Source organism: Somniosus microcephalus, chromosome 8 (assembly GCF_052327205.1).
Source record: "Somniosus microcephalus isolate GS21.2 chromosome 8, FLI_Smic_1.0, whole genome shotgun sequence".
NCBI classification, from domain to species: Eukaryota; Metazoa; Chordata; class Chondrichthyes; order Squaliformes; family Somniosidae; genus Somniosus; species Somniosus microcephalus.
This window is the reverse complement of record NC_140994.1, coordinates 266,016,062-266,029,802: the sequence shown is the minus strand read 5'-3', so window position 1 is coordinate 266,029,802 and position 13,741 is coordinate 266,016,062. Positions and strand designations below refer to the sequence as shown.

Below are 13,741 nucleotides of genomic sequence, written 5' to 3'. Positions count from 1 at the left end.
ACAACGGCAAGAAAATATGGAAATTGGACCTCTACATTCTGCAAGATGGTGTACCACAGCTTTTGGGACGTGAATGGATCAGAAAGATAAGTTTAGACTGGCACTCCATTCAGGCACTGACGGTGGCTGGTAAAAAGGATGACGACGTCACTCCTGGACGATTGTCAACAATCTTAGCTGACGCCAAAGAGGTATTTCAACAAGAACTGGGCACTCTTAAAGGCGTAACCGCCTCGATAAAAATAGAGGAGAATGCAATTCCCAAGTTTTTCAAAGCAAGACCGGTACCATATGCAATTCGCCCAGCCGTCGAGGCAGAGCTGGAGAATCTGGAGAATGCAGGCGTGTTATCTAAGGTAGACTGGAGTGAGTGGGCGACACCCATCGTTCCTGTCATGAAGAAAACGTTAAACAATAAGTCTGAGGAGCCAAGGAAGGTTCGCATCTGTGGGGACTTCAAGGTGACGGTGAACCCAGTCCTTCACACAGTACAATATCCTCTTCCAAGGATAGAAGATATCTTCGCCTCACTATCTGGAGGGAAGCGTTTTACAAAAATTGACCTAGCACAAGCATATTTGCAGATGGAGGTTGAAGAATCCTCTAGGAAGTATCTCACGATAAACACTCACAAAGGTCTTTACCAGTATAATCGACTGGTATTCGGAGTAGCATCAGCTCCGGCGATATGGCAAAGAGCGATGGAACAAGTCCTGCAAGGGATTCTTGGACGACATCCTAGTGACAGGTGAAGGTGACAGTGAACACCTTGCCAACCTAGAGCAGGTGCTCACTAGACTACGTGAACATGGGCTACGAGCCAATCGCCCCAAGTGCGAGTTTTTTAAGAAACAGATATCGTATTGTGGCCACGTGATTGATGAAGAGGGGTTGCATAAGTCCCCTGACAAAATTGAAGCGGTAGTTAAGGCTCCAGCGCCTGAAAATGTGTCGCAACTGAGGTCATTCCTCGGATTGGTGAATTACTTCCATAAGTTTTTGCCGAATTTGTCCACAATTCTGCATCCACTGAACGTCCTACTACGAACGGGAGTAGCATGGAAATGGAGCGATGAATGTAAGCGGGCCTTTCAGAAGAGTAAGGACCTAATCACTTCAAGAGAAGTATTGGCTCACTACAACCCATCACTACCGATAAGACTGGCGTGTGATGCGTCTCCCTACGGCATTGGGGCGGTACTGTCACATAAATTCCTTGATGGTTCAGAGAGGCCGATAGCTTTTGCGTCACGCTCGTTAACTTCAGCCGAGCGTAACTACGCCCAGATTGACAGAGAGGCCCTCAGCCTGGTGTGGGGGGTGAAGAAGTTCAATCACTACCTGCACGGTCAGAAATTTACTCTACTAACTGATTATCAACCTCTCGTCTCCATTTTCAACCCTCAGAAGGGCGTACCGATAATGATGGCACAACGGCTGCAGAGGTGGTCCCTTTTCCTAGGGGCACACCAATATGACATCGAGTACAAAGGAACTAAACAGCATGGGAATGCTGATGGATTGTCGCGCCTACCGTTGCCGACGGTGGAAGAAGAACTGGCAGTGGATCCAGTGGAGTTATTCCACTCGACTATAGTCGAATGTCTCCCTGTGACGAATGCAAACATAGAAAAGGAAACACGAAATGACCCGACACTCTCCTGGGTCTATGATTTAACGGTGAAGGGATGGCCAGCACATGGCGAACCACTGCTGCCAGCATTCTCGCCGAGAACAGCTGTCAGTGTGCAGAGGAACCTTGATGTGTGGATCCAGAGTAGTAATTCCACCCAAATTGAAGGATAGAGTGCTCAATGAGCTTCATGAGGGTCATCTGGGAGGGGTAAAAATGAAGAACTTAGCCAGAGCGTTTGTGTGGTGGCCGGGAATCGATAGAGAAATCGAAGAGATGACCAAGAGCTGTACAGGATGCCAGAAGGTCCAAAACGCCCCACCACAAGCCCCTCTACATCCATGGGAGTGGCCCTCATCTCCATGGCAAAGGGTGCACATTGATTTTGCTGGTCCCTTTATGGACTCGATGTTTTTAATTGCGGTGGATGCACATTCAAAGTGGCCAGAGGTAATAAAAATGTCCTCAACCACCACAGAAAAAACTATCACAGTCTTACGAACCATATTCGCCAGGAATGGGCTGCCTGAACAGATTTGCTCTGACAATGGACCACAGTTTGTGTCTGAAGAGTTCCGGAGGTTCTTAAAGAACAATGGTGTTAAGCATTACACATCCGCCCCATATCATCCAGCCACTAATGGATTGGCCGAGAGGTTTGTTCAAACATTCAAGAAGGCTATCAAGGCAATGTGTAATGAAGATATACCCCTACAACACAAGGTGGATAACTTCTTGTTTGCCTACCGGAATGCGGCACATGCGGTTACCAACCAAACTCCAGCCATGATGTTCTTCAATCGAAGACTACGATGCCGCTTGGATTTGGTTAAGCCAAACGTCAGAAGAGACATGGAGGACAGGCAGTTTCAGAATATGAATGAAAGGCCGACCAGGAGTTTTAAGATAGGTCAACCAGTTTTGGCCCGGGACTACCGCACAGAGAAATGGCAGCCAGGAACGATCTGTACATGGCAAGGACCTCTCATGTATACCGTGGACGTTGGAGAGAGCATTGTAAGACGCCATGCTGACCAGATTCTAGAGTCACTGGAAAACGTCAACTCCACACCACGATCTGATACACCTGGCGATGAAACCGAAGTACCAATTGCATCTACTGCAGAATCGGTGATATTGGAAGCAGACGAATCAAACGACATTGATCCCGACTCAACCTTGCCAGAAGAACCTGATATCCCAAAGAGGCGTTATCCAGACAGAATCAGGAAGCCTCCTCAAAGACTGAACTTATAATTGCTTAACTTCAACCAATATATCTAGCAACCGTAATTGTAATTAGTTATTATTTAGTTGTTAAATGAATGTTATGTACTGTTTATCTAAAAGGGGAGGAATTGTTGTGTATGTACCTTTAAGGGAATAACTGGTCTCAGACTGCAGTACCGGCAGTGACCACCCCTGTATAAAAGGCCCTAACAGGCTTCTGTAGTTTCAGTTTCCAGGTTGTCTCCATTCAGTAAAGACTTGTTATAATCAACTCCTGCAGTCCGCGTCTCAATTATACACGGACATAATAGGGGTGAAAAGGGAGTTACATTGAGTCTACAGAACAGAAACAGGCCATTCGGCCAGACTGGTCCGTGCCGGTGTTTATGCTCCACACGAGCCTCCTCCCACCCCTCTTCATCTCACCCCATCACCATATCCTTCTATTCCTTTCTCCCTCATGTGTTTATCGAGCCTCCCCTTAAATGCATCTATACTATTCGCCTCAACCCCTCCCTGTGGCAGCGAGTTCCACATTCTCACCACTCTCTGGGTAAAGAAGTTTCTCCTGAATTCCCTATTGGATTTATTAGTGACTATCTTATATTGATGGCCCCTAGTTCTGGTCTCCCCCACAAGTGGAAACATTATCTTACCCTATTGAACCCTCTCATAATCCTAAGGACCTCTATCAGGTCACCCCTCAGCCTTACATGTTCTAGCGAAAAGAGCCCCAGCCTGTTCAATCTTTCCTGATGGGTATAACCTCTCGGTTCTGGGATCATCCTAGTCAATCTGTTTTGCACCTTCTCCAGTGCCTCTACATCCTTTTTGTAATATGGAGAGCAGAACTGTGCGCAGTGCTCCAAGTGCTAGACGGGCTAAAAGGGAGTATGGCTAACAGATAATCTGAAAGGGCTTGTAAGGGTTTTTATAAAATGTTAAAGAATGATTAGAACCAGAGGGGAGATGAGGTGAATTTTTTTCCGCAGCGAGTTGTTGTGATCTGGAACGCGCTGCCTGAAAGGGCGGTGGAAGCAGATTCAATAGTAACTTTCAAAAGGGAATTGGAGAAATACTTGGAAAGGGAGAAAATTGAAGGGCTGTGGGGAGAGAGCAGGGGAAGTTAGACTAATTGGAGAGCTCTTTCAAAGAGCCGGCACATGCACAATGGGCCGAATGGCCTCCTTCTGTGCTGCAAGATTCTATGATTGATTCACCGCACCGGTAAGTTTCTAGAATCTGCTGAGAATTGGCTCGGTTCCACACCTCGGCCTCGTCCCCGCCTCGGGCTCACTCGGGGCGTTCTCCGTCGGACCGCTGGCGTCTGTGGAGTCCTGGTGGGGCTCCGGGTCGGGCAGCGGGATGATGTAACCATTGTCGGTGCCATTGGGTATGCCCTCCGTGCCCTCGGGGTGCGTGCAGTTGGAGTAGATCACGTCGTCGTCGTCGACTTGGTAGAACTTAAGCCTGGTCCGACATATCGCTGGGTGATCGCTCTTCAGGAAGTCCTGGCTCACCTGGGCATATTTCTTGTGGGGGGGGGGGGGGTGGGGTGGGGGAAATAACAAAATCAAAAATAAATCAGCAGCTTAGACACGTGGCCACCGGTAAATTCCACCCCCCTTTCACCTTACGCTTCACCTTGTTCAGAGTTGCCAGGGTTAAGGGTGTGCACACACCAGTATAGGCTCATCTGGGGGGGCGGGAGGGCGGGGGTAACCACCAGTAAAGGCACAGCTGGTGGTGTGGGGGCGGGGCAGGGTGCAGGATGCACATGCTAGGTGGGGACGCCAAGCACTGGGCAACCGCTTGGGTTAAGAGCCTTGGCATCCGGTCGAAGATGCAGCAATTGAACTCCAGGTGACCCCTTTCCAGAAAGGCCTCTTGCTCCCCTTGTTGGTGCCCCTGTTGTGTTGATCCTCCCCTGGTCCTTGATCCTGATCAGCTCATCAGTTTCAGGTGGGCCCCACTCCCGCCATCTTTGAGTACCGTACACCCACCTTCACAAAGTATGTTGGCAACATAGGAGCAGGAGGAGGCCATTCAGCTCCTCGAGCTAAAGGGATCAAGGGATATGAGGAGAAGGCAGGGACAGGGTACTGAATTTGGATGATCAGCCATGATCTCATTGAATGGCGGAACAGGCTCGAGGGGCCGAATGGCCTACTCCTTCTCCTATCTTCACAGAATCACAGAAACCCCACAAGTGCAGATAGAGGCCATTTCAGCCCATCGAGCCTGCACCGACACATATCCCACCCGATCCCCGTAACCCCTGCACCGACACATATCCCACCCGATCCCCGTAACCCCTACACCGACACATATCCCACCCGATCCCCTATCCCCACATATTTAATCCCCCTAACACTAAGGGTCAATTTATCATAGCCAATCAACCTAACCCGCACATCTTTGGACTGTGGGAGGAAACCGGAGCACCCGGAGGAAACCCACGCAAACACGGGGAGAATGTGCAAACTTCACACAGACAGTCGCCCGAGGCCGGATTCGAACCCGGGTCCCTGGCGCTGTGAGGCAACAGCACTAACCACTATGCCACTATGCCATCTTCTATGTTTCTATGAGCCTGTTCCGCCATTCAATTAGATCATGGCTGATCTGTATTCAGGATTTTGACCCAGTGACGATGAAGGAATGGCGATATATTTGAAGTCAGATGGTGTGTGACTTGGAGGGGAACTTGGAGGTGATGGTGTTCCCATGCGCCTGCTGCCCTTGTCCTTCTAGGTGGTAGAGGTCGCGGGTTTGGGAGGTGTTGCCGAAGAAGCCTTGGCGAGTTGCTGCAGTGCATCTTGTAGATGGTACACACTGCAGCCACGGTGCGCCGGTGGTGGAGGGAGTGAATGTTTAAGGTGGTGGATGGGGTGCCAATCAAGCGGGCTGCTTTGTCCTGAATGGTGTTGAGTTCTTGAGTGTTGTTGGAGCTGCACTCATCCAGGCAAGTGGAGAGTATTCCAGTATTTATGTGGCTGGTCCAGTTAAGTTTCTGGTCAATGGTGACCCCCAGGATGTTGATGGTAGGGGATTCGGCGATGGTAATGCCGTTGAATGTCAAGGGGCGGTGGTTAGACTCACTCTTATGGGAGATGGTCATTGCCTGGCACTTGTGTGGCGTGAATGTTACTTGCCACGTATCAGCTCAAGCCTGAATGTTGTTCAGGTCTTGCTGCATGCGGGCATGGACTGCTTCATTATCTGAGCTTTGACCTGTATGGTGTCGAGCTTGTTGAATTATGTAACTGCACCCAGGTACAAATAATGTAGTTACTAACAAAGGATAGTGGGTAAATATACCGACAATAAAATCTGCATTTCATTCAATATGAAATTTACCTTCTTGTAGTTCTCAGTTAGCAGGTTACCCAGGTGTATTACCAAGCTTGAGAATGAAGGCCTCTTCTCAAATTCATCATTCCAACATTTTTGCATAATACCATATCTGCAACACAGTTTCAAACCCAATTTATTGCAAGGTTAGGCTTACAGGCAATATTCTCCCTCAGTCTCCCCTCCAAACTGTGGGACACCTCCCCTCCCTCAGTCTCCCCATAAACTGTGGAACTCCTCCCCTCCCTCAGTCTCCCCTCAAACTGTGGGACACCTCCCCTCCCTCAGTCTCCCCATAAACTGTGGAACTCCTCCCCTCCCTCAGTCTCCCCTCCAAACTGTGGGACTCCTCCCCTCCCTCAGTCTCCCCTCCAAACTGTGGGACTCCTCCCCTCCCTCAGTCTCCCCTCAAACTGTGGGACTCCTCCCCTCCCTCAGTCTCCCTCCAAACTGTGGAACTCCTCCCCTCCGTCAATCTTCTACCCTCCTACAATCTTCAGGCTTTTAAAAACCAAAGGTTGGTGTCACCCAATCGCTCCTTCTTGATTTACCCCAGTTTTTTTTCTCCTAATCTTTTCAACCTGAAGTCTGGGCTGCCCCGTGGGCCTCGGCCCTTCCCAACCATAATCAATAATCTGGCTTCTCTAGTTTGAGCCTGGTTTGGCAGCTGCCGACTTGGACTCACATTTCATCAGAGGCGTACTGAGGCTTGGGCATACGGTAACCACGTCTTATAGCATTGTAGAATTGGTCGTTGACAGGCAGCTCCGGATAGGGGGTCCCACCTTGGCAGGAAAGAAAGAGAGGAAAAAGAAAGAAAGAGAGGGAAAGAGATAGAGAGAAGGAGAGAGAGAGAGAGAGAGAGAGAGAATGAGCAAGAAAAGGAAAGAGAAAGAGAGGAGAGAGAGAGGAGTGCGAGAGAGAGAGAAAGAAAGAAAGGAGGAAAGAAACAAGCTACGGTTAGTTCGGCATCAAACACCAAGCTCACTCACAGAGCTCACACACACATTGATGCAATACTTGGTCCAGTCATCAGAACTAATTCAAAAAGCAAGACTTGCATTTCTATAGCGCCTATCACTACCTCAGGATGTCCCAAAGTGCCTTGCAGCCAATTAAGTACTTTTTGAAGTGTTGTCATTGTTGTAATGTAGGAAACGCGGCAGCCAATTTACGCACAGCAAGATCCCACAAACAGCAACATGATAATGACCAGATAATGTTTTTTAATGATGTTGGTTGAGGGATAAATATTGGCCCCAGGACATCGGGGAGAACTCCCCCCTGCTCTTCTTCAAAATAGTGGCCGTGGGATCTTTTAGGTCCACCTTAGAGAGCAGGCGGGGCCTCAGTTTAATGTCTCATCCGAAAGACGGTCCCTCCGACAGTGCAGCGCTCCCTCAGTACTGCCCCTCCGACAGTGCGGCGCTCCCTCAGTACTGCCCCTCCGACAGTGCAGCGCTCCCTCAGTACTGCCCCTCCGACAGTGCGGCGCTCCCTCAGTACTGCCCCTCCGACAGTGCAGCGCTCCCTCAGTACTGCCCCTCCGACAGTGCGGCGCTCCCTCAGTACTGCCCCTCCGACAGTGCAGCGCTCCCTCAGTACTGCCCCTCCGACAGTGCAGCGCTCCCTCAGTAATGACCCTCTGACAGTGCAGCGCTCCCTCAGTACTGCCCCTCCGACAGTGCGGCGCTCCCTCAGTACTGCCCCTTCGACAGTGCAGTGCTCCCTCAGTACTGCCCCTCCGACAGTGCGGCGCTCCCTCAGTACTGCCCCTCCGACAGTGCGGCGCTCCTTCAGTACTGTACTGGGAGTGTCAGCCTGGATTATATGCTCAAGGCTTTGGCGTAGGACTTGAACCCACAACCTTCTGACTCAGAGGCGAGTGAGAGTGCTACCCACTGAGCCACGGCTGACAACCAATTCAATCCAGCCATCAAGTACCTCCGTAGAGCCTAGGTGGTTACCAGCTCCTCATAGGAACAGGAATAGGCCAATCTGCCATTTATTGACATCATGGCTATCTGTTAGGTACGTGTAACGCACATGTAGGCCAGCAGGGGCAGTGCTGAGATGGAGTAAGGTGGCCTTGCCTCCGGTCTCTCGGCGGATCTGAGGTTGGCTGGAGGCAGGACGCGACTCGGGAATGCACCCCCCGCCTTCGGCACAAGATGCCACGTCAGCCCATCAGACACGAGTAAAACATGGCAGCCCCCGCATTTCCCACCATTGGCACCGCTGCACTGCTGGTCAACAACAACAACTTGTATTTATATCGCGCCTTTAACGTAGTAAAACGTCCCAGGGCGCTGCACAGGAGCGAATATCAAACAAATTTGTCACTGAGCCACATAAGGAGAAATTAGGGCAGGTGACCAAAAGCTTGGTCAGAGAGGGAGGTTTTAAGGAGCGTCTTAAAGGAGGAGAGAGAGGCGGAGAGGTTTAGGGAGGGAATTCCAGAGCTCGGGGTCTAGACAGCTGAAGGCACGGCTGCCAATGGTGGAGCGATTAAAATCGGGGGATGCACAAGAGGCCAGAATTGGAGGAGTGCAGAGATCTCGGGGGGGGTTGTGGGACTGGAGGAGGTTACAGAGATAGGGAGGGGGTGAGGCCGTGGAGGGATTGGAACACAAGGATGAGAATTTTAAAATCGAGGCGTTGCCGGACCGGGACCCAATGTAGGTCAGCGAGCACAGGGGGTGATGGGTGAAGGGGACTCGGTGCGAGTTAGGACACGGGGGCAGCGGAGTATTGGGATGAGCTGAAGTTTACGGAGGGCGGAAGCCCGGCCGGGAGTGCGTTGGAATAATCGAGTCTGGAGGTAAGAAAGATACGGAGGAGGGTTTCAGCAGAGGTTGAGTTATTGCAGTCTCCCTGCAGCAAGTGAAAGGGTCTGATTCAAACAGAACTTTTCAAAACACAACAGTCGCTCCTCCTGTCCTTTGTGGGTCGCCTGGTCTGCATTTCGCAACCGCCCACCTTAAGCAACTGTCCAATCCCTAAAGCGCCCGGCGGTGACCAGGGAGGTCAGAGGGGGGAAGAGAGCTGATTGGTGGGTGCTCACCGAGGGTGAAGATCTCCCAGAGCAGGACTGCGTAGGACCAGACGTCACTCAGCGTGGTGTACAGGTTGTTGAAGATGCTCTCCGGTGCCATCCATTTCAGAGGCAAAAACGTCTGGGAACCAGATAAGTTTATAGTTACGAACCGTGTTACCATTTAAACAACTTGTAGTTCATCACAATCAGATAAATCTACTCAGTGTGGCAAGTGCAACAAAATTGTAATTCTATCATAGAAACATAGAAGATAGGAGCAGGAGTAGGCCATTCGGCCCCTCGAGCCTGCTCCGCCATTCAACGAGATCATGGCTGGTCATCCAAGCTCAGTACCCTGCCCCTGCCTTCTCCCCATATCCCTTGATCACTTTAGCCTTAACAAATATATCCAACTCCTTCTTGAATATATTTAATGAACTGGCCTCCACTGCCTTCTGTGGTAGAGAATTCCACAGGTTCACCACTCTCTGGGTGAAGAAATTCCTCCTCATCTCTGTCCTAAATGGCTTACCCCTTATCCTTAGACTGTGACCCGTGGTTCTGGACTCCCCGACCATCGGGAACATCCTTCCTGCATCTAGTCTGTCCAGTCCTGTCAGGATTTTATAAGTTTCAATGAGATCCCCTCTCATTCTTCTAAACTCCAGCGAGTATAAGCCCAATCGACGCAATCTCTCCTCATACGTCATTCCTGCCATCCCAGGTATCAGTCTGGTGAATCTTCACTGCACTCCCTCCATGGCAAGAACATCCTTCCTCAGATAAAGCGACCAAATCTCGAAAGAATGAAAGAGCGTGTGTTTCTCCAGCGCTTTTCACCACCTCGGGACGTTCCAAAGCGCTTCACAGCCAATGAAGTACTTCTTGAAGTGTGCTCACTGTTGTAATGTGGGAAATGCTGTGGCCAATTTGCGCACAGCAAGCTCCCACAAACAGCAATGAAAATAAATGAGCAGATAAGCTGTTTTAGTGATGTTGATTTGAGGGGAGCGCCGCATCATTGCGCGCACTGGGGCCCTGTTGGACGACCGGGGAGCAGGGTGCCGGCAAAAGAGCCCGGCACTTCAGAAGAGCGCCGGGCTGAGTGATCGCGGCCGGCACCCCGAAGGAAAAAAGGGGAAGGGGGGCAGTCGGCAGCCCCCAAAAATGGCCGCCCAACACCTGCCCTTTAAGTAGCGTCGCTGCGGCTGCAGAAACGCCCCCTGACCCTGTCGGACATATCGTCCGCCAATAGGTCAGGGGGTGCAACACAAGTTTACGGCTGGGCCGTGAGCGGGGCGCTGTGCACGGCGATGACGTCATCACTGGCAGCGCAGCGCTATCGGCCTCCACTAAACTCCTGATGAATTTCGCGGGAGGCGTTAGCACCGCTGCGTCTGGGCACTAGGCGCTTTGTGCCTCTCGTTAGTGCCCCCCGTGGGCGCCAACGAGAGGTGCAGATCAATCCAATTTCCCCACCTAAAGGACGACAAGCCCAGTCTGTGTAACTGGTCCTCGTAGTCCAACCCAGTCTGTGTAACCAGTCCTCGTAATCCAACCCAGTCTGTGTAACCGGTCCTCGTAATCCAACCCAGTCTGTGTAACCGGTCCCCGTAATCTAACCCAGTCTGTGTAACCGGTCCCCATAATCCAACCCAGTCTGTGTAACCGGTCCTCGTAATCCAACCCAGTCTGTGTAACCGGTCCCCATAATCCAACCCAGTCTGTGTAACCGGTCCTCGTAATCCAACCCAGTCTGTGTAACCGGTCCTCGTAATCCAACCCAGTCTATGTAACCGGTCCTCGTAATCCAACCCAGTCTGTGCAACCGGTCCTCATAATCCAACCCAGTCTGTGTAACCGGTCCTTGTAATCCAACCCAGTCTGTGTAACCTGTCCCCATAATCTAACTCAGTCTGTGTAACCGGTCCCCATAATCCAACCCAGTCTGTGTAACCGGTCCTCATAATCTAACCCAGTCTGTGTAACCGGTCCCCATAATCCAACCCAGTCTGTGTAACAGGTCCCCATAATCTAACCCAGTCTGTGTAACCAGTCCCCATAATCCAACCCAGTCTGTGCAACCGGTCCCCATAATCCAACCCAGACTGTGTAACCGGTCCCCATAATCTAACCCAGTCTGTGTAACCGGTCCTCATAATCTAACCCAGTCTGTGTAACCGGTCCCCATAATCCAACCCAGACTGTGCAACCGGTCCCCATAATCCAACCCAGTCTGTGTAACCGGTCCCCATAATCTAACCCAGTCTGTGTAACCGGTCCCCATAATCTAACCCAGTCTGTGTAACCGGTCCCCATAATCTAACCCAGTCTGTGTAACCGGTCCCCATAATCTAACCAAGTCTGTGTAACCGGTCCTCATAATCTAAACTAGTCTGTGTAACCGGTCCTCATAATCTAACCCAGTCTGTGCAACCGGTCCCCATAATCTAACCCAGTCTGTGTAACTGGTCGCAATAATCTGACCCAGTCTGTGTAACCGGTCCCCATAATCCAACCCAGTCTGTGTAACCGGTCCCCATAATCCAACCCAGTCTGTGTAACCGGTCCCCATAATCCAACCCAGTCTGTGTAACCGGTCCCCATAATCTAACCCAGTCTGTGTAACCGGTCGCAATAATCCAACCCAGTCTGTGTAACCGGTCCCCATAATCCAACCCAGTCTGTGTAACCGGTCCCCATAATCCAACTCAGTCTGTGTAACCTGTCCTCATAATCCAACCCAGTCTGTGTAACCGGTCCCCATAATCCAACTCAGTCTGTGTAACCTGTCCTCATAATCTAACCCAGTCTGTGTAACCGGTCCTCATAATCTAACCCAGTCTGTGTAACCGGTCCCCATAATCTAACGCAGTCTGTGTAACCGGTCCCCATAATCTAACCCAGTCTGTGTAACCGGTCCCCATAATCTAACCCAGTCTGTGTAACCGGTCCCCATAATCCAACCCAGTCTGTGTAACCGGTCCCCATAATCCAACCCAGTCTGTGTAACCGGTCCCCATAATCTAACCCAGTCTGTGTAACCGGTCCTCATAATCTAACCCAGTCTGTGTAACCGGTCCTCATAATCCAACCCAGTCTGTGTAACCGGTCCCCATAATCTAACCCAGTCTGTGTAACCGGACCCCATAATCTAACCCAGTCTGAGTAACCGGTCCTCATTATCTAACCCAGTCTGTGTAACCGGTCCCCATAATTTAACCCAGTCTGTGTAACCGGTCCCCATAATCCAACCCAGTCTGTGTAACCGGTCCTCATAATCTAACCCAGTCTGTGTAACCGGTCCCCATAATCTAACCCAGTCTGTGTAACCGGTCCCCATAATCCAACACAGTCTGTGTAACCGGTCCCCATAATCCAACCCAGTCTGTGTAACCGGTCCCCATAATCTAACCCAGTCTGTGTAACCGGTCCCCATAATCCAACCCAGTCTGTGTAACCGGTTCCCATAATCTAACCCAGTCTGTGTAACCGGTCCCCATAATCTAACCCAGTCTGTGTAACCGGTCCCCATAATCTAACCCAGTCTGTGTAACTGGTCCCCATAATCCAACCCAGTCTGTGTAACCGGTCCTCATAATCTAACCCAGTCTGTGTAACCGGTCCACATAATCTAACCCAGTCTGTGTAACCGGTCCCCATAATCCAACCCAGTCTGTGTAACCGGTCCTCATAATCTAACCCAGTCTGTGTAACCGGTCCACATAATCTAACCCAGTCTGTGTAACCGGTCCTCATAATCTAACCCAGCCTGTGTAACCGGTCCCCATAATCCAACCCAGTCTGTGTAACCGGTCCCCATAATCCAACCCAGTCTGTGTAACCGGTCCCCATAATCCAACCCAGTCTGTGTAACCGGTCCTCATAATCCAACCCAGTCTGTGTAACCGGTCCTCATAATCCAACCCAGTCTGTGTAACCGGTCCCCATAACCCAACCCAGTCTGTGTAACCGGTCCCCATAATCTAACCCAGTCTGTGTAACCGGTCCCCATAATCCAACCCTGTCTGTGTAACCGGTCCCCATAATCCAACACAGTCCGTGTAACCGGTCCTCATAATCTAACCCAGTCTGTGTAACCGGTCCCCATAATCCAACCCAGTCTGTGTAACCGGTCCCCATAATCCAACCCAGTCTGTGTAACCGGTCCCCATAATCCAACCCAGTCTGTGTAACCGGTCCCCATAATCCAACCCAGTCTGTGTAAACGGTCCCCATAATCCAACCCAGTCTGTGTAACCGGTCCCCATAATCCAACCCAGTCTGTGTAACCTGTCCCCATAATCCAACCCAGTCTGTGTAACCGGTCCCCATAATCCAACCCAGTCTGTGTAACCGGTCCCCATAATCCAACCCAGTCTGTGTAACCGGTCCCCATAATCCAACCCAGTCTGTGTAACCGGTCCCCATAATCCAACCCAGTCTGTGTAACCGGTCCCCATAATCCAACCCAGTCTGTGTAACCT

At 50.8% G+C, this 13,741-nt stretch overlaps 1 protein-coding gene across 2 annotated transcripts in view; it reads right to left on the bottom strand.

Moving 5' to 3' along the window:
• Nucleotides 1-13,741, bottom strand: part of pdgfrb (platelet-derived growth factor receptor, beta polypeptide) — a 189,735-nt gene that overhangs the window by 8,606 nt on the left and 167,388 nt on the right. For both annotated transcript variants that reach the window (XM_085996031.1, XM_085996030.1), the window contains exons 19-22: nt 9,282-9,393; nt 6,903-7,002; nt 6,224-6,329; nt 4,133-4,395 (exon numbers count right to left, since the gene is read on the bottom strand). In XM_085996031.1, the coding sequence (XP_085852157.1) occupies nt 4,133-4,395; nt 6,224-6,329; nt 6,903-7,002; nt 9,282-9,393 (581 nt within the window). The remainder of the gene's footprint in view (nt 1-4,132; nt 4,396-6,223; nt 6,330-6,902; nt 7,003-9,281; nt 9,394-13,741) is intronic.